This window comes from Mandrillus leucophaeus, unplaced genomic scaffold (assembly GCF_000951045.1).
Source record: "Mandrillus leucophaeus isolate KB7577 unplaced genomic scaffold, Mleu.le_1.0 Scaffold143, whole genome shotgun sequence".
Lineage (NCBI taxonomy): Eukaryota > Metazoa > Chordata > Mammalia > Primates > Cercopithecidae > Mandrillus > Mandrillus leucophaeus.
In genome coordinates, this window is record NW_012101399.1 from 3753704 (window position 1) to 3781420 (window position 27717).

General features: G+C 35.7%; 1 protein-coding gene across 1 annotated transcript in view; it reads right to left on the reverse strand.

The window, feature by feature from the left end:
* Positions 1-313: 313 nt before the first annotated feature.
* NAB1 (NGFI-A binding protein 1 (EGR1 binding protein 1)) overlaps positions 314-27717 on the reverse strand; it is a 42171-nt gene continuing 14767 nt past the window's right edge. Inside the window, exons 3-8 of the mRNA XM_011974224.1 lie at positions 22225-22358; positions 19535-19586; positions 8835-8924; positions 7017-7179; positions 5314-5430; positions 314-2826 (exon numbers count right to left, since the gene is read on the reverse strand). Coding sequence (XP_011829614.1) covers positions 2738-2826; positions 5314-5430; positions 7017-7179; positions 8835-8924; positions 19535-19586; positions 22225-22358 — 645 coding nt within the window. The 3' untranslated portion in view covers positions 314-2737. The remainder of the gene's footprint in view (positions 2827-5313; positions 5431-7016; positions 7180-8834; positions 8925-19534; positions 19587-22224; positions 22359-27717) is intronic.

Consider the following 27717-nt stretch of genomic DNA (forward strand, 5'->3'; position numbering starts at 1 on the left):
TGTTAAATCCTAATGTTCCTCCTTTTATTCATAGTTAGAAATGGTGGAGTTTTAAAAATGTCTTCATAAACTTCTCATAAATGAGAACAATATAAATTGACCTCTCTCTGCCAGACCAGAGTCTACTGAGAACCTGTTTACCAAATGACTTCTTAGAAATGACGGTAGCTGACAATACTTAGTTCCAACTTAAGACATAAGTTCTTGTCCCCTAATACTGAAACCCAGCTTAAATAAGCAGATAAGCGAGGCAGAGTGGGTTAATATTAGTCACTGGAAAACTGCTATGTAGAAAATGCTATAAACATAAATGTGTGAGGCACAGAAAATCTTTATTGCCACAGGAAGCAAGTGCACTCGTCCCACCTCACCAACAGCTTGAAGAGTCACAAAAACGTGGACATTGCACAATAAAGTGTAAGAGACTCGGGGAGAAATGGTCCCTTGGACTATATTGGCTGTAATACTGAGGTAACCGATTGACCTTGTTCAGTGAAAATACCTCTAACAAAATGAAAAAATCAACTAGTTATAACTTCCAATTCACATATACAATTCAAATAAAAATATATATTATTTGCTTTAATGTATAGCAAGTTTAATACATTAGTGTTTACAAAATAAAAACTGTATTCTACTGAAATTTTTCTTGTGCTTCCACCTTATCACTAAGCTTAAAAGACCAGAAACATAAGATAGTTAAGGAAACTTATGAATTTAAAGATGCAATGTGTGGGTCCACAACGAATGGATAAATATTGGAGGTTGGAAGATTACTGCATCTTTTAAAATTGTGGCTTATGAAAATCTACAAACTTGACTGTAAGACACAATTTAAAAAAAACAAAAAGTTTCAAAATAGATTAGAATACAGGAAACGTTTCATGAAACTACTGAGATACTAACCAGTGCTATGGCTAATATTAAAAACTGAACAGTCTATTGAAATCGTACTCATACTATTTCTACACACAGTGAACAATACAACCACAATAATCAACCTCAAGCTAGCAACAAAGTTGCAAGGTCCGTAAGAAGCTTCTTCAGTGAGCAAAACACTATGATACAATTAAAACATTTAGGAAGGGGAAAAAAGCCTTTTAACAGTATAAAAGTTGTTTACTGGTGTTTCCTACTGTAAAGTACTTCTACAAATTAAAATGAAGAAGCAATTTATATATGTGACAGTGATCTGAGACTACAGTGCAGACATTCCATCTAACATTTGGCTGACAAATTTTAGTGTATGACTTAATATTTTTTACAGTTATGATCTAGAGCAGAACTAAAAACAAAAAAACACATACTCTCTTACACTCAGTCTTAGAGTCAATACACTCTTCTCAGCAATATCTGGGTTTAGATGCATCTGTAGGAAGTAGGTAAAGCTGTCAGTTATCTTCTCTTAAACCAACAGAAAAAACGTATATTGGCAGATGTATGTTTTTTTACCATTATGAATTCCAATGTGAAATTCTCGTAAGTATGCAAGTATATTATTAACATGTAAGCATACTCCCATATATATGCATATGGTCCATTAGTTAAATTGGGGGAACTAAAAACATACTGTCAAGTTAAAATACATTTTAAGAAAAAACTGCATTCATAAATCTTAAAGGTGTAGAAAAATGAAATCGTAAAATAAATAATGAATATAGTTGTCAACTAAACTTCCATGGAAATATGCCTACAGATGTGGATGCAGTGATTGTCCACACTTGTGATGGCTGGGTGGGAAGATATTCCCTAGTGAAAGCATCTAGTCTGACTTCTCTACATAGAGAAGACTTTCTGGATATAAAATAGTACTTAATCTGTTACAGCCTTTGTTAACAGTCGCCATCTTTCTAACATGTAGGGTTAACTTACTATGTCTTAATCTATTTAACACATTCTGAAATATCAATGTTTAAGTCAAAGGTTTTATACATGGGTCCACTTATTTCAAGTTCTCTGTCCAAGTAATAGCTTCCTATCTTTGAAACATCTCAAGTAGTTATTAATACAATCTAGGTCAACTAGTTCAAAAGATATTTTCTACTCTATTGCTCATCTTTTTAACTTTCCTCCACTCAAGTATTTATTGTGTAAACGTGCATTGATAACCAGATGTTGTATGAGTGAATGCTAAACACTTCCTGTTAAACAAAATCAGTTTTATCAAATACTAAATCCACAATATTTTCCTTGGCTTAAAGTGAGTATTTGCTTTCTATTTTTCCATAATCATTGCAATCTTGCCAATAACTACATCACTTAAGCTTTCTTTTTCACAACTGCAGGCAAAGATTTTAAACTCTGACATATATTTACGTTGAACACACAAAGTAGACAACAAAATTTCAAGTAAAATAAACTGTATCCACATCTATTGGACCAAACAGGTCTCAACATCTAGATTTTACTTCTATAAATTACACAAATACATCGTACATTCTTAAATAATGAATGCTTACAATATTGATCTGTAAGCCTTTCCATATAAAATGACAACACAGGAATGTGAATGAATCAATATTACTATTATAGATTGCAACACTCTTTTGATTTTCTCTTTTGTGGCTGTTGTTTTATCTTCCCAGTTTCCACAGACTACCGTACCAGTCCTTTTGCTTTGGCTATGAAATCTGTTTGAGCTGAATGAGGCAACACTGGTTATTAAGGCTTATTTCTATGATGGAGTATTATCCTTAAATCTGATGCCATTTCCAGAAAACGGTGAGAGAAATCACAGCTATCTTGAATCTTCAGGCTCTGTTTTGATGACTTTCTTTTCTAAGGTAAAAGCTGAGTGAGGGTAGTCTTTTAAAATCCCAAGGCTCTCTACATAAAAATGGAAACAAAGTGAGTTGATATTTTAAATCAATGGACTACAAAAATCAAAGTTTTAAAACAAACCCCCAAACTCCATACCACAGAGTATCAACTATTCATGATTCTGCAATTCCATATAAAATTTCTGTTCATAGAGCTATTAAGAGCTTGGATTCTGGATTTAAATTTCAACTCTGCCAATTACTAGGTGTATACATCTCTGGGCAAGTTATACACCTCTCTAAGCATTACTGTCTTCATCTATAAAATAGGAATAGTATCTACATAAAGTGGCATGAAAGTTAAATAATGAAATGCACATAAAACATTTAGCATACAGAACACATTAATTTTTATCTAATGCTTGATCCAACATGATAAATATATAAAAGGAAGCTGATTATTCATATATAACTGTTACTGGTTAAATATTTACCATCAATGAAGGAACCAGACTGAAAAATATCTTCATAACCTTGGAACTATTTTTTAAAGTTCTTCTGACAATGACATATTAAGGTGGGAGAAATAGGGATAAAATAATGAACACTATTTTCATAAGAAATCATTCCATGGAGTTCTATGTGTATAGTTATTTCAACCATACACAAACACTACATAATAACAATCAAATGTAACCTTTATGTAAAGTACAAATACTGGGAGATATGTACACACACATATACATGCAAACATCCATATCACATACACTCACACCTTGGATTCTAGAAAGTAATCAATACTAACAGCTTATCTGAAATTAAATAGTTCAATTTATGAATCCTCTCTAAACAGAAGGGGATTTTAAATTCTGTGTAAGAGTAATAAAAAAAGTAGCTTCTATTTATTGAATTCCTGCTGGCTGGAATAGATAGTGTACGATGCAGGTACACTATATTGTTTAATCCTCGTAACTACCCAATGAGGTAGAAATTACTTCGCTTTTACAGATGAAGCAACTAAAGGACAGGGTATTTAAGTAACTCAGTCAAGGTCACTCAGTCAAGTATCGGTGCTAAGATCTGGACCCAGGCTTGCTCTATATGAAACCTGTATTATTTCTATTCAGTTAAAAATAAAGAAAAAGGCTTTTTCAGGCATTTCTTCATTTGGTTCTAAAGACCTAGATCAATTCTATCCTATGTAATGTATCTCCATGAAATATGTAAATATGCCCCATGACGAGACACATGATCAATGTAATTGGAGTATTCCTGTTATATATTCTAAGGAATATAAATTGGTAAAACGTGGTTTTTTGTTCATTTTTAAAAAACTTTAAAGAATACATCACTTTTTTTGTGCTGTGGAAAACATGAGACCAAGATGTCAGCTTTTTAGGATAATTTCAATTTCTCAACCTCCCTCTGACATTATTAAAGTGGCTACAATCAAGTATGCAATAGCATGCTATAAAGTCACAGCACCAGAACATTATTTAGAACTCGTCTTTTTAGCATCTGCTACCAAGAGTATGATCTAAAATTGAAAGACATAAATGCTCTTGATAACTTTTTTTCTAGTAAATACATAATTCATTCTATCTAGATAGAATTAATGTAAAGTCAGGTTTAATCCTAATGCTTATAAAACTACATTTCCCGCTGACTTACAGCGCAAATTTGGAGCTATTTATTTGACTTTAGCTACCTCATCTATAATATCAGTGACTGTGATTTAAGTGACTCTTAAAGCGACTTTAAGACTTGGAATGATAACAGATTCTTTCAAATGGTGCTGGTCTCTAATGCTTTAACTAGGTCTAACTCACTTTACTTGGGTAAAAATAGGTAAATATCTAACTATGATAAGGAGCTGCTCATCCTTTTATGGAATTCAGTTTACTTCCGAAATATGAGTATCACCTCCAAAATGCATCTGCATGAAAAGTCTAGATTTTGATACACAAGGTTTTCTCAGTGTCAAAGCAAACATGTAGTCCATCAATTTCATATTATGTTATTGCCAAAAAAGGTAGTAACACAACTCAAACCAGCTATTTATTATTAAACTTTCATATAAACATCACCATTCATGTAATGGTGAATCAAAGTAATCTCAACTTTTATGAGTTTTCCCTGTCATTGTTTGGAATATGAAGTTTGCAAAAAGACTAGCTAGAGCAGCCAGTGTTATGGCAATCTATCACTTCCAAGGGGAGAAAAACTGACAACTGAGCATCCCTTATCCAAAATGCCTGGGACCAGGAAGTGCTTTGGATTTCAAGTTTTTTCAGATTTTGGACTATTTGCATTATACTAAAGGTTCAGCATCCCAAATCTGGAATGTTCTAATGGGGGTTCCCTTTGAGTGTCATTCTGACACTCAAAAAGTTTTGGATCCTGGAGCATTTTGAATTTTCCAACTGGGGATATTCAACCTGTAGGAACACTGTCAGTGATGACATTTTTTTTTGGTGGGGGAGGGAATAGGAGAACAGAATTTAAAGATCCTTTTATTCAAGTGTTACCCTCTCATCATATAGCACATTCTCACCTGATGAGTGGGACTTTGCCTCACTGGGGTAAAGTCTGCTCAGCTCCCCATCCACTACAAAATGATGGGGTTGTCTGTTCTGTAAATTAGGCATTCGGAGATTCAAAGGTCTTTCTCCTAATGAAAAGAAAAAAGAAATATGCATAATATTAAAAACACACCATGGTTTTCCTGAAAAATAAATTTTCAAAAATTGCCTGAACACTCCTTAGGAAAAAAGTGAGGAAAGTCAACGAGCACTGAAGAATTTAAATAAGACTTGGAAAAAACATTTTAAATAATAATTTAAGAGGAAAATGGCAAGTCATTTCATGCTAGTCCCAAGGTTTACAATTCTGCCAGGATATTTTTAAGAGCTAAACAAAAGACTGAGAATTCCAGTGAGGATTCCAGTTTTGGCATATAATACATCTCCTCTATAAGACATTTTCTTACTAGTGCAACCATTTTACCAAGGCATGTCATTAATCATATAATAACAAGTACTAGAAAGACAGAGAAGGCTTCAAGCCAATCACAGATTTAAAAAAAAAAAAAACAAAATGACAGCAAAATCCATGAAAAAACAGATTTAGCACAAATATGGGAAAAAATTATACACCCAATCATGTTGTCGTGTACTGAAATCCACCACATTAGCAAACTGTCACCCCACACTGAATTATCCTGGTGTCACAAATTAGAGCCACCAAATCTTTAATAACCGCCTTTGCTTCTTAACATGTTAAGGACAACTGGAGAAGTTAAACAAGACCTCAACTCAAAGGTTCCTGTACTATTTTTAAAAGGAAGAACTTTCTTCTCTTTCAGTACTCTGATCTGTTGACACATGTAATATTTCACTCCATGGCTTGAGAATCCTTGGTAAGATGGTATTCTTACCTAGAAATCCTTTTTTTTTTTTTTTAATACACAATAATAACCATTCTCTAGAAAAGTATAACAATAACATATAAAAAGAAGGCACTATAAAATTATTTTTTTCTTCAAACAGTTATTACTATTTGAAACTAGGGGATACATGTATATACTTATAACCTGTACATCTCCCTCTAGGTAAGCTCCAGGTAAACAGGGATTTGTTCTCTGCTGCATCTTCAGTGCCTAGGAGAGTGCCTGGCACGTAGGAAATGCTAATAAAATGCCTGTTGAATGAGCGAATAACAATGGCTTGGGATTTTCTCTATGTGAGGATGTGAAAAGAATGAAGTACTTCGTAGAATGGTAAAAACATGAATCACATGACTTCCTAAACCTGAGCTGTACTCTGTCATAATACTTTAGAAGCAGTTACCATATTCTTTTAAGACGCAAATGTTGTAAATTTCACAAACTTGTTTTTGAAGTCTAAAAAAATACGAAGTTTTGGTCATTTAAAAAGGATAAACATCTCTCCTGGAATCGTTTCTTTGGGGAAAATAATCTGTACTGCTGACATCTCACATTCCCACCAACTTCTTACAAAATAATACATGTCAATCTCAGGTGCCAACTGCTTAAAGATTAAAACATTTACAAATTAAAATCTGCAGGATAAATTATTTCCTTTTAAGAAAATGAAGAATTTAAAAATTAACTTTGATAAGAGAACCTGTAAAATAATCTCTACAAAATACCATAATTCAAAAATCAGCCACTGTCTTCTGTTTCTCTTTGAAGTGCACATAGTGGCCCTAAAGGCCTAGGATATTCTAAAGATGTACCTTGTCCATCTGAGTTATCGGAAGTCAAGCCGTTAGGACTGTGCTCCTCTGAGCTCTGCCTGTAAAGCCCTGCAGACAACCTCCTCTCGGCATGCTGCAGTCTCTCATAGCCAGCTTGGTTGCAAAGGAACTCCATCTGCTTTGCCATCACCTTTTCAGGCTGCTAGTAAGTAAAGCAAAAATCACATCAGTAACTGAAACATTCTAGATTTTTTAATGGTTTAAAGATGCCAATTTCAGACTCCAGCAAATATATTTAGTATTCATTAAAATTAGTTCATACTTCATGTGGTATACAAATTCCATAAATATGCATAGATGTCTATATCATCATGTTAAAACATAAAAGGCTGGATATTGTACAAAAGATAAAAGCTTTCTTCTCAATTCTTTCAAGAGAATTCCATGTCAGTTCAAAAGCAACATAACCTTACCTTTGTTTTCCAAGGTACTAAGTCCTTTAAAGGATTTTTAAAAAAAGAAATCTAAAAGCAACAGCAACATCTGCTATAAACTACTTCTAACACTTGGGGCGAAATCTTGGCATTTTTATTTTAGGATCTGGCAGGACACAGACTCTGATATGATGACAATATGTTTGGGGGAGAAAAGGTGTAAAACGGCTGTCTAGAAGAACAAGACAAACACACCTCCCACTAAAATTAAACAATGTAAATTATGCAGAAAAACATCAGTGCCAATAGGCATTTTCACCTTCATCATGAAACTGCAGTATTTCCCAACCAATCATAAAAAGGCATATTTTAAATACACAATTAGTCAACTGACATATAAATTTATCTCTGCATGTGTTTTATAAGTTCCTTTTCAATGCTCTAAATTACTTATATGTGATATTCAGAGCAGTGTATTTGTTGTGGTATTTTGCCAAGGAGATAATAGTCAACATGCACAGATATGAATCACTACCATGCTATATAAAAGTGTAGGACAAGAAAGCTTCTATATAAAATTGGTTACAAAAAGCCCTGATTCACAATGTAAAAATCACTAGGTAAAATATATTAATTTACAGAATAAACATGATAAACACTTATACTATTTTTCTGAATGCATATAAACCAAATCAAAAGTAACTCCAGCTTCATTTCATTTGAAATTGTTACTAAATTGACAAAATTTAAATAAGCATATCTGAGGTAAAAAATGTATTTTTCATTCTAACATGAAAAAAACAAAACTTAGCAGTACTAAATTTGACCAAAAGCAAGTTATTACAAGAAAGTTGTTCAACAGGAATAAAAGCTTACAGTGCTTTCTAAAAGATGATGTTTGCAGAAAGCATTTTAAAATTTGAATTTCAGTATACAGACACAATTAAATAACTTAATGGCAAAAGCACCTGAAGCCACATATTCATTTAACAGTTTTTCAATAAATATGAATGTAAAAGATTTAACAATAATTACAATGTTCATATTAATATTTTATTGATATTTTACTGAGAACTAGTATTATTTTATCTCAGAGTTGTATTACACACAGCCAGGGTCAACATGGCTGGTTTTCCTGATTATCAAACTGTTTAAGTTTTCTTGAGTACAGAATCTGTCTCACTTCCTACAAAACTACAAGAATAAATAAGTAGTATCATATCAGATTCCGTTCATAAACTGAATCAAACCAAGTTGTTATTGCTCTCATGTTGATACAGCTGTGGCTCAGATGACGTTTTAAAAAACAACCAGAAATAAAAAGTCAGTCCTCAAACACTTAAAACTGAAGCTAGCTGAAGTAGTCATTTATTTTTTAACCTTCAGATACTATTATGAAATAATAATTGGGAGTTTATGTTACCTGTGAACTAAGAGCTGCAAGTTCTTCACTCTTAGCTCTGGCCTGCTGGAAGAGCGTTTGCACAGAATCCTGGAAATCTGGAAACCCATCCTGTGGGTCAAATAAGAAGTCCTTTATGTTTAGAGTTTGTAAATAATAAAATATTATCAAAAACTTGGAAAATAAAGCAAACTCTTAATCTCACTACCTGAATAATCATGATTAAGATTTTAATGGTTATAAAATCTTTCATTGGTTATAAAATATTAATATTTCATTTCAGCCTTTTATGAAACATACATTATTTTCTACAGCTGTAACCTTAGTAGAAACATAAATAAGATGAAAAATGTCATCATACCCATTGTTTTACACTGGAAAGCAGGCTTTATGATCATTGATAATAATGGTTATATAACATTTCACCTAGGCTGTGTGCAGTGGCTCACGCCTGTAATCCCAGCACTTTGGGAGGCCAAGGTGGGCAGATCACCTGAGGTCAGGAGTTCGAGACCAGCCTAACATGGTAAAACCCCATCTCTACTAAAACAAACAAACAAACAAACAAAAATTAGCTGGGAATGGTAGCACATGCCAGAAATCCCAGCTACTAGGGAGGCTGGGCAGCTACTTGGGAGGCTGAGGCATGAGAATCACTTGAACCCAGCAGGCGGAGGTTGCAGTGAGCCGAGACTGCACCACCACTGCACTCCAGCCTGGGTGACAAAGTGAGATTCTGTCTCAAAAAAATAACATAACATAACATAACATAATAAAAAACATTTAACCCAGTGGGGCGTTTGACTAGCCACTGTCCTCGCATTGGACATTTTTTATTCTTTTCCTAATTTTTGGTTTTATGAAAAACACTGCAAAAATATTTTCAAGGAGATAGCATTTTCGATAGCTTAGATTATCTACTACAAAAGATTCCCAGAAGCAGAATTACTGCAGAGATGATATTTTTGTGCTTATGTACTTTTGCTAAACCTATAGAGGGCCTTTACTAGTTTATCATACCACAAGCAATATATGACAATTTCCTTGTCAGCACTAAGTATTCCTGTTTTCTTAATTTATGCCAATTTATCTATACTTTTGATACTAAAAAATCATTTAATTTTTATATGCCTGTTTTATACGCTATAGTTGTACATACTTTTATTTTGTGATTTCAACTGCTGCTATAAAGTTTAGAGAAATTCTGCTTCAGGAAATTCTGCTTCAGAAATTTGGTAAGTACTCAAATCTACCCTCTAGTTTTTCTAAAACTTTGATTTGTTTTTAAAATTTAACCATCTAACCTATCTGAAATTAATTTTGTTACATGAAACGTGGCTAACGATCCAAACTAAATTTTCTTTAAAGTGCTAACCAATAATCCCAACCTGAATTGCTCAAGGATTCCTTCATGTTGGCTTGTGATTTCTCCTTTATCATATCCTATGACAGGAAATGGAGTTTTGGAATTCGAAAGGCCTGTATTTGTGTTCCAATTCCACCACTCACTAGCTATGTGACACCGGATGAGTGACTTAACCTTTCTGAACTTCAGTTTCCTCATAGGAAAATTGAGGACAGGAGAACTTATCTATTAGGATTGTTGTGAGGACCACATGAGATAAAGCAAGTGAGATAATGCCTTCAACATGAAATAACTACTAAACAGGTATATCAATACATACTAAATTTCTATAATAAACAGGGCCTATCTGGGGGGCAGTGGACAATACTTCAACTTAAATTACTTCCATTTTATACTTGGTATTCCACCTACTACTTTTTTCAAAGTTTTCTTTTTCTGCTGTTTATTGTTCATTAACATTATAACTACAAAATATCATGACAGCATGGTTTTAGTAACTTTAGTGAAACCACCTAAAGGACTCCTCACAGAAATTAGCATTAACAATTAAACTCCAAAACATTATTTCTCCCCTTCTTTGATAAGCTATATATTTGCAGTAGAGGGCAAATCCTTAAAAACCAAAGTTCTTACAATACACAGCAGAAAAAGATGCAATGATGTAATAATAACAAACTATTTTACCTTATTTGGGATATAAGATAGTGGTTCAAAAATTTTCCCCCATCAGGGTCTTTTCAATAAATTATTTCTCCACTGCAGATTTCACATTTTCAAATATTTTATCTATCAAAATACATTCCCCAAGTAATAACTAATTTGCTATTTTTAAAATTCAAAGACATGATATACAGCCAAGAGCTAATAAACTTAACGTCTTAAGATGGTCCTATATAGCTTTATCATGGGCCAGTATGTAATTAGCACTTCTGAAGTGCTGAAAATAGCCACTCTGCTAGGTTTCCATGTTGGCTCACAGATGTATATGGAACACAATCACAAAACAAGCTAAAATGAACTTCATACAAGTGTACACAGTCCAAGCTAAATCCAAAGTTCACTTTTTCTTAGCCATTTCAGTTTTCTTATAAATAAGTTTTCTTATTTATTTAGACCGAAAAATCCAACTTTCTCTTTAGCATACCCCCACTCCACTGGAACTGCTTAAGTTCTCAAGTTCAGTGAGGTAAGCTAGAAGAAGAGTTAGAACAACTTCAATATGAGCGGTTATCACTTTCCAGGAATCTACAATGTACCAGTCCCTATGTTCTATATTTTATGTTCATTATTTCATTTAATCTTCATCACATTCAAGACTGGGTTTCCCTTTTTTTTTTTTTTTTTTACAGCTACAACACTAGCTTCAAAGCCTACACTCAGTCCATAAATTCAAACAGTTACAACCTTTCTGAAACTCACAAGAATACAGGCATTTCTATAAACAGAAATTATAGCTGTTTTTCATAAGCTGAACAGGCTTTAACTGTACGACTTGCACTGAGTTCAAAACTCAACTCTACTACTTATTTGCTGTGATACTGGGTAGATTACTTCATCTCTCTGTATCTATTTTCTCATCTATAAACTGGGGATAACAATAGTACTTAACTTACAGAATCATTTTAAGGAAGTAGAAAATTCATGAAAAATACTTAACACAGTGCCTGGCACATAGGAACTACTTGATAAATGTTTGTTACTGATATCTGTTAAGTTCATCGAAAAAGCTACCAGATTTAATCAGAGTAAAGCACGATACTGGGGAAAGAAGAAATTTTATGGACAATTACAAAGTATAGACATCTTAGAGAAGAACTCAAAATTTAATACTAAAATCAACCAGAGAATATTGAGCACATTGTTGGGGAACTATCTCAGTGAAAAGAACACTGGAAATCTAGAAACATGTGTTTATACATTCAACAAAAATGTCATGTCCACCCAGCTGATTCATACACTGCACTCAATATGGGAATACAATGGCAAACGAGATGGCCATGCCTCAGGCGCTCCTGACAACACAGTCCAGGGAGGGAAATGGACGGAGATCCAGAGCACAGCAGAGGGCGCTGTGGCAGAGCAGGTGTCCCAGAGGCCAGGGTGTCTAGGCTGAGAGTTCTAAAAGAAAGCAGCTGGTACAGACCCCTGGAGGCAAAAGGAACAGGGCACACTCTGGGAAGCCGGAAAATATTCAATATATACTGAAAAAGAGGGAGTGGCGAGGGAAGGTGGAAACATAGGGCCAGATTCTGTAAGCCCTTGTAAGCTATGTTAAGAATTTTAGATTTTATCTTAAATACAAAGAGAAGCCATTGAAAGTCTCAGGAAAGAGACTGATCGGATTTGCATTTCAGAAAGCACATGTGAATGTGATGGGGAGAATGCACGTGGAGGAGGGGAGTTCAGGGTGGTGCCAGGGACACCCATTAGAGGGCTGCTGGTGAAGGCCCAGACCTGGACAGTGGCAGATGCCGCAGAAATAAGGCAACTGAGAGTCTGGTTATGATATTTACTAGAATAAAGAACTCACGATCACGAGGTGTGGGAGGGGCCCAAAAGCTAATAAATTCGGTTGAGCTCATTTGCTAGTGAGATCTCCGTGTGTAGATAAGCCAGGTAAGCAGGAGCAGTGAGTTTGGAGCTTGGGGTAAAATCAGGGCGGAGACCCAGATTAGAGGGTTATCAGTTCATCAGTAGAATCTGAGTGGAGTGTGGAGTGCACCAGTCAGAATCCCCATGAGCCCCAACACCTCAATACTGTTTCTGGAAGAGCTTGCAGGAGAAAGGTATGATCTAGTCATTTTACATTAGGAACCAGCTGCGTGATCTCAGGCAAAAAAGTAAACCTCATTATTTCCAGTGATCCAAATTTTTAAATTAGGATTACACCACTGTGTATCTGCCCATTGGAAGTTTGTGGGGATTAAATAAAGTAATGCAAATAAGTGAACCTTGGAAGAGTACACATTGCCATATAAATATATGGTAGCACCAAAGTCAGGATTATTCAACCATGAGAATACTGAAAAAGCTGGATGGGGAACCTCAAACTCTACATGTGAAAGTTGCTGGAAAATGGACAGTATCCCATCATTAATAAATAAAAGCCTAAAATAAGTAATAAATAACAATATCCAAAGTAATCAGTGATCTCTCTGCAACTGAGTACGTTAGTCATTATTTACTCCCACAGTCTTGACAGTTCATTGTGGATGGAAAAACTACGAAATCGAGTAGCTATCACTGCATGTCACATAAAGTAGATTTAAGGTCCCCAAAATACATGACTTAGAAATAAAAGTGAGAACATTCCCAAGAAACCGGTCTTTTTCACATTATGTTTGGTGCACAACTTTTGTTATATGTCTCGTAAGCTTGTTTCCCAGGCACCAGCTAGCTGCACCATGCTATGAGCGATCTATCTCCATGTCATATTTTTGGCTGATGCCATTAATCACAGTCTTTCCTTGCTGACGAGACCCTGGGTCTGTCACTGACAAAATAAAAGATATAGGATGGAGGCTGGTGCATGACCTAATTACTCTCTTCCCATTGGTCTCCATCCCCATTCCTCCTCAACCTTTCTGCCGAACACTAGCAAGCTGCTTTAAAGCCACTGCTTAGCTGTCTCTAGATGACTTGTTACAGCAGATGTTCTCAACCCCACACGTGCATTTTCCTTTTTTCTAATCACACTTTCTGTATGAATAGCACATTGTAATGCTTCTGTTTTTCTGATCCAGAGGGCAAGAGTCTACGTCAAATTAGACCAGCTTTCTTTTCAACAAGCTTAGTAGCAGCGTAGGTGGATATTCTGACCCTCTTTCCTCCCCCTTCCTCGCTCTCCCATCCCCACCTGCTAGAACTGTTAGCAGATGTTTCCTTTAGGTCTTTCTTCTTCAAGCCCCAATTCTCTGACTTCCTGGGCTCTATTAACAAACCTCATTTCTTTCATCCACTTATCTCTGAATGCTTTGCACCTCTGACTCCCACAGGGTCAAGAATGCTGTCATTTCCCATCTCTGCCCAGTCTCCAGCAATTTCAGCGAATGAAGAAAACTCAAGTGAGATATAGCACTCAGTCCAGTTAGTCAGCTGCCATCACCAGCTCGGAGACTATAGCTTTATATATCCTTCCTCTCTTCTAAGATGTTACTTGTAACATTGGAGTTAATGACTAATTTATTCATGAACCTCAGTGTGTTCTTAATGAAAAAGAAAGGTTACCAATTGAATTCACTTTTAACTAACATTTAAAAAAATTTAGGAGAACACAAGAGAGCTAGGGACTTCGGCTCTTGATTTTTCATCTCCTTGAATGAGCTGTCAAGCCACCTTAAATATGTCCTTTCATAGGTAGGACATAGGAAATCAAACTAATTTTTCTGATGTAAACAATCGGCATATCAAATGAAAATTTCTTATATTTAAATATTTTGTAACTTACATTGCTAAATTTTCTACTCAAAACTTGTAACTGTTTACTAGATAAAATTTCTTGCATTAGAAAATAATAACTGCCACTATCCACCCTTTCCAAAGACTACCAGTTCTGCACACATTTTGCCCTTCACACGGCACTAGGAGGAAAGGTATAATCCCAATAGTGTTTTTTTCACAGGTAAGATGCTTTGTGAATGATCATTAGCACCTAGGAAGGTGGTACTGCTTTGACATTCAGGAATCAGACATAGATAGGAAGCCCTGGCTCTGCTACTGGATAGCAATTTGGCAACATGGGCGAAGATACTGAGCCTGTCTGGGTCTCTCCTTGGCTGTAAAATGGAAATCATAAAGCCTCCACATAGGTTAGACAAGAATGTTTGTGATAATGAATTCCAAATGCCTAGTAGGGACTGACACAAAATGAAAGCAATACAAAGTAGTGATTTTTACAACTGCCCCAGAACGAGAAGATTTAATTAGAAGATCTAATTAAAAAGATAAGTAAGAATAAACAAAATATATTTTCATTTCACCTGAGAGTGGTGGACTCACAGAGGGCTGTGTTCCAGCGGACATGTTATTCATCCACGCTAAGCAGAAGGATTCCCAGCCTCACTTACTAAGTAGCATAAAGGGCTGAAGACACATTTCCCTAGAGATTTCATTTCAAATGGTAGGTTCCCTAAGGCACACTTAAGCTAGCAGGTGATCTTTTTCTCCATGTCCATTTCATATATTCTAGGAATTAAAGTTCAAAGTCTGTTTTTTAATGTTCAACATATCCTGTAAGGAAGAACACTATTTAAGGACAACAGATTATCTTGAGTTCTTCTATGTAATGTGTATGCTGCTATGTTGCTTAAATCAAATAAGTAACTAACTATCCTTTAAGGGAGAACAACCTACTACATAAATAAGAGCTTTCCAGGTAGAAAAATCAGACAAGTGAATGAGTTAAAACTTCATTCCACCCAAGCCTTCAGGTATAGATCAGGAAAATACAGTATTGAGCAACGAAAGATCTTATTGAGCTTGAACAAAGCACTACTCGTATTAGTGTACCCTAATGCATTAATAATGACAAGCAAGAAAATGTTTCTCTTTCCTTTACAGGTCAAATTATTTTGATGTCAATTCATCTGCTCAACATTACATTTCTTTTTGTTCACTGTAAAAATTATCTTTTTAAGATGGAAAAAGCCAGCAATTCGGCACGTATACTTATTGTTTGTTATAAAGGATTTCAGAACGCCTAAAGATTTAAAAAAAGAGAAAAACTTGTCTCATTAGTTTGGGTCCTGTAAGGAGAAATCTGTTACACTAATGGGCTAAGGTGAAATGGGCTAAGCTGAAGTTTATTTGTACATTACTTAAAACTTTTTTTCTTTGAGACAGGGGTGCTCTGTTGCCCGGGCTGGAGTGCAGTGGCGCAGTGATCCTCCCACCTCAGCCTCCTGAGAAGCTGGGACTACAGGTGCATGCCATCAAACCTGGCTAATTTTTGTATGGATGGGGTTTTGCCACGTTGCCCAGGCTGCTCTCGAACTCCTGGACTCAAACAATCCACCTGCCTCAGCCTCCCAAAGTGCTGGGATTACAGGCGTAAGCTACTATGCCCAGCCTTGTATATTACTTTCTTTAAATAGAAAATAATAAGCTGAGAATCACAAGAGAAAGATTCAAATGAAATAAGAGAAAAAGTATGTTAAAAGTATTCTAAATTCTTTCTAGTTTTATTTATGAGGTTCTTTTTGTCAATCACATTCCCTAGACAAACTTAATGTTCTCTAAACATGCTTAGTATTTTCTTATCTCTGTCTTTGCCCATGCTAGTCTATCTTTATAATACCACCCCAATCCCCTCCCCACATCCCTACCTTTTGAAATTCTACCCTTCTTTAAAAAACTGAGCTCAAATTACACCTTCCCAATAGTCTCCCCTGATCTCTTCTCATACCAGAAATTCTCCCACTCCCCAGAAGTCATATAGAAGGTAGACATAAAGCACCAGTACTTGGTGAAAAGTTTTAAGGGAGTGGTAACTTTATACAGCCGGTACTATCTACCTCATAACAGCTTCCAGCAATAGTTCTGGTATTTCAAATTTGACTTATAGTACAGCACAGACAAGGATTCATACCAACATCTACATGTGTAGGTATACGTACACACAAGACACACACACGTTCAAGGGATACTGATGACCTGCAATACACAAGTGCTTTTTAAGAAACCACAGAGAAACAAAACAAAATTAAAAACAAACCAACAACAAAAAAGTGAGCCACTGTCCTAAATTCAAAGGTATAGTTACTATTTATTTCTGGGAAACAAAATCAAGAGTCTAGTGTCTATAAAGGCATTTAAAGAAGCCTGAGGCCGATTGTCGCTTGTCATCTTTAGGAAGGGTTAGAAGAGCTATTCACAGGAAAAAGAAACACTGATTATCTTAATTTTGAATCCAGAGCTGTTCAAGTGGCTTTGTGAACTGCAGTAAACCAATAAACTAACCATATAGAACTATAATTCAAGTATCTCTAGTGGAGTATATTTAAAGGAACAGAAAGGCCACATCTAATGTCACAGCCCAATACTCTGGGCTTCTAATAAGAAACTGAAAGCACTGTAATGAAATACAAGGCCTCTGAGAGGGTCACAAAGACTTACCAATAAAGCTCATCAAGAAACAACTGCAGCTCAAACAGTCCATGAGATTCATGATCACAAATTTCAATATTGAATAGTGACCTCTAAAGCTAGACAAGTGTGGCTTAAATGTGAGCAGCCTGAATCATGATCACACTTAGGGCCAATAGTGAAAAACAGATATAGACGTATTTCTAGCCTAGCAACTGACTAATTTTTTGGCCCCTGGGTAGTTTCTGTGCTTTCTTTCCTCTCAACCCTCCAATGGCACATGCCTTCTTAGCAGTTTCTATGTTCACCTGCCTTTCCCTTTAAGTAGCAGTGAGTCACTAACAGCCAACTCCACAGGGACCCTCTGTAACCTGTTATCTGGGGGAGCAAGAGATAACACACCTCAATATCATCTTTCAGTGTAGCCTTTTAGATAATTTCAACATTTTCTGAGTTAACCATCTTAAACATTACTCCAGAGCTAACAGTGAGGTAGGTTACAAATATAAGTAGTTTATTTTTTATTTTTTTTCGGTACAGACGGGGTCTCCCCATGTTGCCCAGGCTGGTCTCGACCTCCTGAGCTCAAGCAATCCTTCTGTCTTGGCCTCCTAAAGTGTTGGGATTATAGGTGTGAGCCACCATACCTAGCCCACATTTCTTTTTTTAATGTGGCTTTTTGTTTTTGACAAAATACTTTTCTTCCTTGAGAGCCACTGCTTTAGGATAAAGTGTTAAGTCAAAGATGCTTATCTGCAGCCATTCATTATTCATTCTATAGATTTTTTTAAATGCCTATTAGGTGCAAGACAGTTATAAACTCTAAGTATACAGCAGCAGATTCATAGATAAGAGATCTATTCTCATCCAATGGGGCAGACTGATAATAAATTTAAAACAAGTATCTAATAGTTTCAAATACTGGCAAATGCTATGAAAACAAACTAGGAGAATAAGCCTCAGTGTGATTATGGGGAGAGGGTGCCCCTTTAGAAAGAGAGGCAGGGAAGTCAGGGGAAACACAGCTGTAACTTGAAGCCATCTAAAGAAACAGAAGTCTAGGTAGGGGGAAAATAGTGAGTGTTGAGGCATAAATGAGTTTGGCATGTTCAGGAACAGAAAGTCAGTCAGTGTGGCTGGAACACAGTAAGAATGGAGAGTGTGGCAGCAGACAAGGTAGGAGATGCAAGCTGCAGTCAGAGCATGTGGGGTCTTAGGTCCTTTAAAAAAAAAAAAAAGCTTAGATTTTATTCCAGGTACAGTAGAAAGCCACTGAAAAGATTTAAGAAAGAAAGGGATTTATGTTTTTATAAGATAACTCTGGCTTAGGTATGAATAAAGGATTACTGCCATACAAATAGATACTCTGTAGATATAACTGATTATAGAAATTTAGGGTGGTCAAATATAAGCCATTTGCTTTAACTTGAAATTAAATAATAGGATGGTTAAGAGAACACTGATCTCCATCTCCTGCCTAAGAGAAAAAGAAAGAAAGAAAGGAGCCGCCTGACCAGATTTCCACTCTGCTGCGACCTAGACTTTTTAAAAAGTATTTGTAAGAAATAATAGTTCTGAAACCATTCTATAGTTCTGAGAGTCCTAAGAAAAGTACGCTTTTCTTAACTCCCATCTTACCACTTGCAAATCTAAAATCAAAAGAGCAGGCTCAACCGTGACCCTCTAAAAGAGGCTTTAGTTAAAGTCTCTGTTATTTATAGTTACTAAATTATCATTTCCCTTAGATAGTTAATATAAAGAAACGAAAAGTTAGCTCCTCTGTATTTGATGACTAATGATGTAAATAAGACTATAAAAGGAATGGTTTAACCAGTAAAGTTTTAAATCTGTAAGAAACACCAACTACAAATCAACCTTTGATAAACTGACTGGACTAGTCACCAAATTTAAGAATTTCCTTGGATTGGGCATGGTGGTTCACACCTGTAATCCCAGAACTTTGGGAGGCCAAGGAAGGAGGATCACTTGAACCCAGGAGTTCGAGTGCAGGACCAGCCTGGGCAACATAGCGAGACCACATCTCTACAAGAAAAAAAAGTTTAAAAAAATTTTCCTTGGTCTGCTAATTCAAATTACTGTAAATATTGTATTTCAAAGTTACAAAATTCTATATTTTTTAAAGATTGAAAGCCATTTTTCACCAGTTTATGGGACCATCTTTTTTGTTTTGTCTGAGCTAGTTAAGATTTTGCTTGATCTTAAAACAAAAACAAACATTATTAGCATAAGAAAATGTAACATATGACCATACCTCCACTTTAATTCTCTTTGGGGATAATTCATCTCTTTCTCCACATTTTGACCTAAGGGAAAGGGGAGAGGAAAAAAACCAAAAACTTGAGAAAGTAACAGATTTTATTCCAAAGGCATCTCAGCCTATAATCTTCCACTAAAATATATACCCTGAAACTCCAACACCAGAAATGACATATTCATAATGAACATTAAAATAATGAAGAAAATATCTTTCATCATTTCCAAATTAACACTGGGGGAATGTACAGATACAATTATACATTTTAAAAGGCCACTACCTAAGAACTCCCCACCTCTGGCTTTGGTATGAAAGCCACTCAATAATTTTTTTTTTTTTAAGACGGGGTCTCGCTGTGTTACCCAGACTAGCCACAAAGTCCTAGGCTCAAATGATCCTCCCACCTCAGCCTCCCAAATTGCTGGGATTACAGGCATGAGCCACTGTGCCCAACCTAGCACTTAATAAATATTTAATGATCATCACATAATGAAAAAAAAAATCAAGGAGGATATCCCTTTATGCTTCAGTAGGAATAATTTAGGATAAAATGACTAAAATGACCATTTAAGATGTATGTTTATGGCTACATGAGATTAAAATGCATTTTGTCTATCTACAGAAACTACAGATGTATTTACCCTGACCCAGCAATTTCTCTGCTGGGAAAACATATCCCAGAGGTACCTACACATATATAAAATAATGTTCCATCAATGGTAAGACACATAATCATTTCATGTACCACTATGAAATTAATTAAACTACGACAAGCCATCAACTACATTATACTTCAATATAAAAGATGTTAAAATGTGAAAAAGTACACCTCAGAATCAACAAAACATACAATGTATGATGTTATTTATTATATTATTTACAGTGAAAGACTAGACACCACCCCAGTAGCCATCAATAGGGTGTGGGGCTAAATGAATCACGGCACATCCACACAATTCAATACCATGCAGTCGTGAAAAATAATGAGGGCACCTTAGGAGTCCAAGGTGGCTTCTAAACTATGTAAAAGTGTTAATATATTTTAAAGTACATTTAACTTTAAAAGGATAGATTAGGCCAGGCACGGTGGCTCATGCCTGTAATTCCAGCACTTTGGGAGGCTGAGGTGGGCGGATTACAAGGTCAAGAGATGGAGACCATCCTGGCCAACATGGTGAAACCCCGTCTCTACTAAAAATACAAAAATTAGCTGGGCATGGTGGCGCACACCTGTAGTCCCAGCTACCTGGGAGGCTGAGACAAGAGAATCACTTGAACCCAGGAGGTGGAGGTTGTAGTGAGCTGAGATTGAGCTATTGCACTCCAATCTGGCAACAGAGCAAGACTCCATCTCAAAAAAATAAAGAAAAAGAAAAAAAAAAGAAAGGTGAAGGTAACTGCTAGAAGAAACAGCTAAAAATCACTGAAGGCAGTTGCCTCTGGAACGTGGAACTGAGAAGCAAGAAGGTAGAGCACAGGAATCGTCGAGTTTCACTGAAAGCCTTACGTATTGTATGACTTCTTAAATTGTGGACATGTATCACTTTGATTAAAGAAAATTATTTAAATACTCAGAAAGAAAATGGTGTATAATACAATGAAGAAAATTAAAAATTAGTGAATCAGCTCTTGATTATCCAACTCCAAAAAAAAAAAACCTCATAAATAATCCCATAGAATGTGCTGTATATTCCTACCCTGTTCATTTAGTCTACATGATTTCACTTGTCAGTTATAAATACGTAGGTACTGACATAGGGCAGAAAATAAAACTGCTGTGAGTTAGGAAAAATAATGGTAATGATGGCAAATGCCTATAGTGCTGGTTTTCAAACTTAGGATGCACAAGAATGCTCTGGGATGCTTGTGAAAGTTCAGATTCCAGGGATCCATCCCCAAAGAATGTGATTTATTAGTGCTGGAGAGGGTGCTCAGAATGTGACTTTTCAACAAAAACTGAGAGTTACTCTAATGCAGTGGTCATCTGCATCCAGAGAGGCAGCGGCAGGCACAACACAATGTGGGCTGGAAATCGGGGTCTGTGTGGAATCAAGTGAACAAAATCAAATGGTCCTATCCTGTAGAAAATGCTTATGGCTCAAGTAAGGATAAGGTGAAGAAAAATATGCTGTGTTTAGATTAAATTTTGAAACCACCATTGCTTTCTAACATCACGTTTTTTAAATTTCAAACTTGTGTTCCATAACCCATTTGCTAGTAATAGAAGTATCTTTCAATTTTCCCTTGATATTAGTCAATAGAGTAGTTTTACATGTCCAGCTAATCTCATCAGATTGCAAACACCTTGCAAAAAGGACCATTCTATTTCCTCAGAGTTCAACAAGTTCATGTAGTTAGCAGGCGTACCAATACATCTATAATGCTGACTAAATCCCCTCATCACGCTCAAAACCAAAGTGTGTGTGTGTGTGAGAGACGAATGTCTAAAACCACTACCAGAACAATGCTATAGTAACCCAGAGAATGATGCCTTTTAAAAGAGAAAGAGGAGGATTAAACAACAAAAATCACCTTAGCAATGTTTTCAAAAGTCACTGCATCGTTTAGTTTCCTAGAACAATAATCATACTTCTACTTTTTCAGAAATGCTTATTCTATCAACAAGTGTTTCAAACTCTACTTCTATCAAGCAACGGAAAAATATTGACAGTTAGTTAAATACTTACTTGGTGGTTCTGTAAGTATATTTATAGGTGACTTCTCGAGAAATCTGCCGAGCCAAGGCAAAAAGCTCATCTCTTCTTGTCAGCAGGGCATTATCCTTCACACAGAGTTGAGCAGCTGCTTCATTAACAGTGAGCTGGACATCCAAAACAGAGTTTCAAAATTAAGAACATTTTAATTTCATCAAAATGCAAAAGATTTCACTTAAAATATAAGAATGTCACACCATTATATAATGAAATCATAATTCATAAAAATCAGAATAGTATTTATTCCTAATTATTCCTAATGCCAAATTTCTGAAGAAAATCAACCAATCTGCCATCTCACAGAGCCCAAATTAATCATGATAGTCATCTTGATTTTATTTATTTATATGCTTTTTTTGGTTAGGTAGGAGAGTTTATAGACAACAAGGAAAATAAAAAGGGAAAAATATTCTGCATCTTGCTTATAAAAAAACCAAAATATCAGAATACAGGATTTGCTGACACCACTTCTCTAACCAAAAATCAATGTAGATAGTCTGACAGATTTTTTAAGAACTGACATGAAAATTCTTAAAAAGGAATCAAGACCATATGATTTTAAACATTTATCAAATCACTTAGTAAAAAATAGAGTTATCACGTACTAGGGCTATATTGGAAAATCAAGGTCTTGGACTAATCTCTAAGATCCATGTAATTCTACCACGCTTTCATAATTCAATAATTATTAAATATTGCCAATATAGAGTTGCTAGTTGACCAAACACTTTGTACTAAAATTCTGTTATCATAAACACAAAATCTTAATTGTTTAACAAAGTAGAAAATTTTTCACATAATTTTGTCAATATAAATAGATACAGGAAATTGTCAAGAGGTATATCAAATTTTTTTAATATGCAAAAGATGAACTTAACCAAGGCACGATGATTAGCAAAAAGAAAATGGGACGTGATGGCAGACAGACCTGAGAAGAGTCCTGCTCCATCATTTACCAGCTATGACTCTGGACATGCAACACTTTTGAGAGGCTTGGTATTTGGTATTCTGAGAGGCAAAATGGGATAATATCACTATCCCAAAAGGCTCTAACAAGAATAGATGAGGAGACACACCTGGCACAAGGTTGTGGTTAGTGTTAGTTCTTGTTTCCTTTTCATAAGAAATCAGGTACAGCAGTACCCCCTTACCCACAGTTTTGCTGTCTGAGGTTTCAGTTACCTGTGGTCAACTGTGACCCAAAAATATTAAATGAAAAATTATACAAATAAACAATTCGTAAGTTTTAAACTGTGTGCCATCTCACTCTGTCTCGTCCGAGTGATGAATCATCCCTTTGTCTAGTACATCTACACTGTCTACACTGTCTACAGTCCTGGCCGTCAGTCACTTGGTGGCCATCTCAGTCATCAGATGGACGCTTCTGATATCTCAGTGCTCATGTTCCAATTATCCTTATTTTACTCAACGGTGGCCCCAAAGTGCAAGAGCAGTAATGCTGGCATATTGTTCTAACTGTCCTACTTTATTATTATTAACAGTTATTGTTGTTAATCTCTTGCTGTGTCTATAAGTTAAATTTTATCATAGGTATGCATGTATAGGGACGAACAATGTATATAAGGTTTGGTACCATTTGCAGTTTCAGGCATCCAGCTGGGGGTCTTGGAATGTGTCCCTCACAGATAAGAGGGGACTACTGTAGTCACCCTTTCTCCCAGCCAGGCATCTCATCTTTATTTAGAATAATTTTTCTTACTTAAAATTTTTGAAAACAAAAATAAATAGCATGCAATCATTCCATCCAGAATGACGATATTCTAATATACATTATTCCAATATTTCGGTGTACTTATAAACATTAAATATATATGTACATACAAATTTGTAATCTACTTTTTTCAGTATATTTTTTATTTCTACCAATGTATTAAGGCAGAGACACGGCTTGTTTACATTAGCATCTGGCATGGGTTGGAAGTTCAATATAAATCTGTTGACTGATGAATGAATTGAAAAATCCTTTATAATATCACTTTTACTACCCACACATACAATATTCCATTGTAGAAAACAGCAATATATTATTTAAACTACCATCGCCCTAGACATCGAACTACCTCCAGTTTTCCAGGTACTATTTTAAAAAAAGCTGCATAAGAGATTCTTAAATGTGCACCTTTGCACACATATCCAACTATTTCTTTGCAATACATTCCTACAAATAGACCTGTTAGGTCACAGGGTATACTAAATTTTAAGAAATTTATACATTCCACCAGACTACCCTCAGAGAAGTTGCTCTAAATCATAATGCTGTTACAATGATTATATGATGAGTACATTTCCTACAATCTTGACCAACACTAGTTATTATCTTTTTAAAACTTTACCAATTTTACATTTCTAAAACAGCATTTGGTTATAATTTGCATCTCTTTGACTATGAAACTAAAGTTTTTTTCTTACATCTTTGACTCATTACAATGTTTTGTTCTCTTAGAACTTCAGGAATTCTTTATTAACAGCGTCAACTCTTCATCATATGTAACGGGATTTTTTTTTTTTAAAGTTTGTCATCAGCCATACAGTTTCTATGCTGTGGGTGACAGGCACAGAAAAACTCTTTCTACTCTAATAATATATAAATGTTCCATAATTTAGTCTAATCGTTTTACTTTTCCCACCTAAGTTTTTAAACCATCTAGAATGTGTTATGGTATATGGTATGATGTAGATATCTAACATCCTCCTCCCCAAATTTATAACTGTAATTTATATTGTTCTGAAACAATTAATTTGGCCACTGACAGCAAGTTACAATAATAAACCCAAGTTTCCTATTTTAAACCCATAGCTGAATATGAAAGCATAATTGAAGGAAGAATTTATTTTCAGCCTTCTCCCCTCCTCCTAAAGAGTCATCAATAGATAAATTTCTCCCCTAAGTTAAAAGTGAAATGTATACTTTAAATAATGATTTTCAAAACAAATCAACTTCAGTTTCAGCATGGCAGTAGCTAAATGACCTTGAAGAGGATTCTCAAATACCTTTTTATGTAGCGATTTCTATTTCATATTAATAAATCTACATTACTAAGGAAACGCTTGATTTTCAGTAAGGTGTTTTAACTGACAACGTTTCAGAGGTACTAGCTTATGCACAACCACAGAAAGTAACTTTTCAACACAAATTGAAAACAATATTCTAGTATTCCTTCTATTACCTTTCCAGAAACCAAGAAAAATAAACACAATGCATTCATTGTCACTGAATTCAGGCTCCCACAAACCAGAAAAGTAGACTAAACTCCAGGCCCTCAGGGAACCTGGTAAAAAACTGAGGCTGGAGAAATAACTCTAGCTCACCCCCGAGTTGTAATAAAAAGCTGATTCATGAAGCCTCTCTCTTAAAAACATGTGTTCTGTCAGTGTTACCCAGATTTCATGCTCCCTAGTTGCTAATAACGAACAAATCAATAACTCTCCCTTAAAAACATGTGTTGTCAGTGTTACCCAGATTTCATACTCCCTAGTTGCTAATAATGAAATCAGTAACGATTATGATATAATTACAAAAGAAAAATGAAAATATTCCCAAACAACTCGTCACTTGCTGCAGCACTGTTAGCTTTTTCTGAATGCCAATAATCTAATTTTGTTTAAAGGATAAAGTAACAAGATATTCTCCCTTCCTGGTTTACTTATTTCCTCCATTTCCTCTTTTTGTGGCCCAAAATACCAAAATTCCACTCATTTCTTTATGTGAAAGATTTCTCAAAGTTTGCTTCCTTTTTGTTTTTGAGATGGAGTCTCACTCTGTCACCCAGGCTGGAATGCAGTGGTGCAGACTCAGTCTCCCGGGTTCAAGCGATTCTCCTGTCTCAGCCTCCCAAATTGCTGGGACTACAGGCATGCACCACTATGCCCGGATAATTTTTTTGTACTTTTAGTACAGACGGGGTTACATCGTGTTGGCCAGGCTGGTCTCGAACCCCTGACCTCAAGCAATTCGCCCACCTTGGCTTCCCAAAGTGCCGGGATTACAGGTGTGACCCACCACGCACGGCCTCTTAAAGTTAGCTTTCTATCTTTTATAACTGGACTTAAAAAGTGGACTCACTACAGTTATCTTTATCCTTAAAAAGAGTGACTTACTGATTCCTAAAAAAACTTTCTTTACAGGTTGTTAAAATTATAATCTCCAACAATTAAATGATTGTGACTTTAAGCACTGTTGGCACAAAAACACTGTGAACAACTGTGTGTTAGGGAGGCTCAAAAGGCAATCAGGACTTTCATTTCCAGCACTGGGAAGGCTAGGGTACCATTACTGGCCCCTCTCAGAAAAAAACCTAAAGTATATCAGGGCTAGAGGGGAGATACAAATAAAATAATGGGAAAAAATCCAAAATATTAGTCATATAATAAATGTAAATGGACCACATGTTCCAGTTAAAAAACAAAGAACGTCTGACTGGGTTCTTTAAAATCCAACTGATTAGTATTTATAAAACATATATATAAAACATGGATTAGAAAGGCTGAAAATAAAAGGATGACATAAAGATATAATAAGCAATAGGCCAGGTGTGGTGGCTCACGCCTGTAATCCCAACACTTTGGGAGGCTGAAGCAGATAGATCACTTGAGCCCAGGAGTTCGAGAACAGCCTGGGCAACACGGAAACCCCATCCCTACAAAAAGAGAGACAAAGAAAGAAAGAGAGAATGACAGAAGAGAGAAAGAGAGAAACAGAGAGAGAGAGAGAGAAGGGGAGAGAGAGAAAGAGAGAGAGAGAGAGAAGGGGAGAGAGAGAGAAAGAGAGAGAGAGAGAAGGGGGGAGAGAGAGAGAGAGAGAAAGAGAGAGAGAGAGGGAGGGAGGGAGGAATTAGCTAGGTGTGGTGGCACATGCCTGTGGTCCCAGCTACCCAGGAGGCTGAGTGGGAGAATCACCTAAGCCTGGGAGGTCGAGGATACAGTGAGCTGTGATCTCACCACTGCACTCCAGCTTGGGTGACAAAGTGAATCCTGTCTCCAAAAAAAAAAAAAAAAAAGATGTAAAGATGTAATAGGCAATAATAGGCAATGACCAACAAAAAGAGAACTCATGTATTTATATCAACATTAAAGAAAACAGCTTTTTAAAGCAAAATTCATTATTAAAGATAAGATTACTGCATGATACAAAGAGAAACAGATGCTACAATCACAGTAAAAGTTTAGCACACAACTCTTTTTTTACTGACAAAGCAAGCAGACAAAATAGTTAAGAACCTAAGATTTGAAGAACAGAGTTAGTAAGCTTGTTAGAACAGACATATACAGAACACTCTACTAACAACCGCTTAAGATATCATTTCCAAACGTAAAAAACACAGACCACAAAGTGAACCATAACTAAACTCTCAACAAATTTTAAAGGGTTGGCATCACACAAACCATGTACTCTTGCCCTCAATGTAATTAAGTCAGAAATCATTAGGAAAACTAATTAAGGAAAAA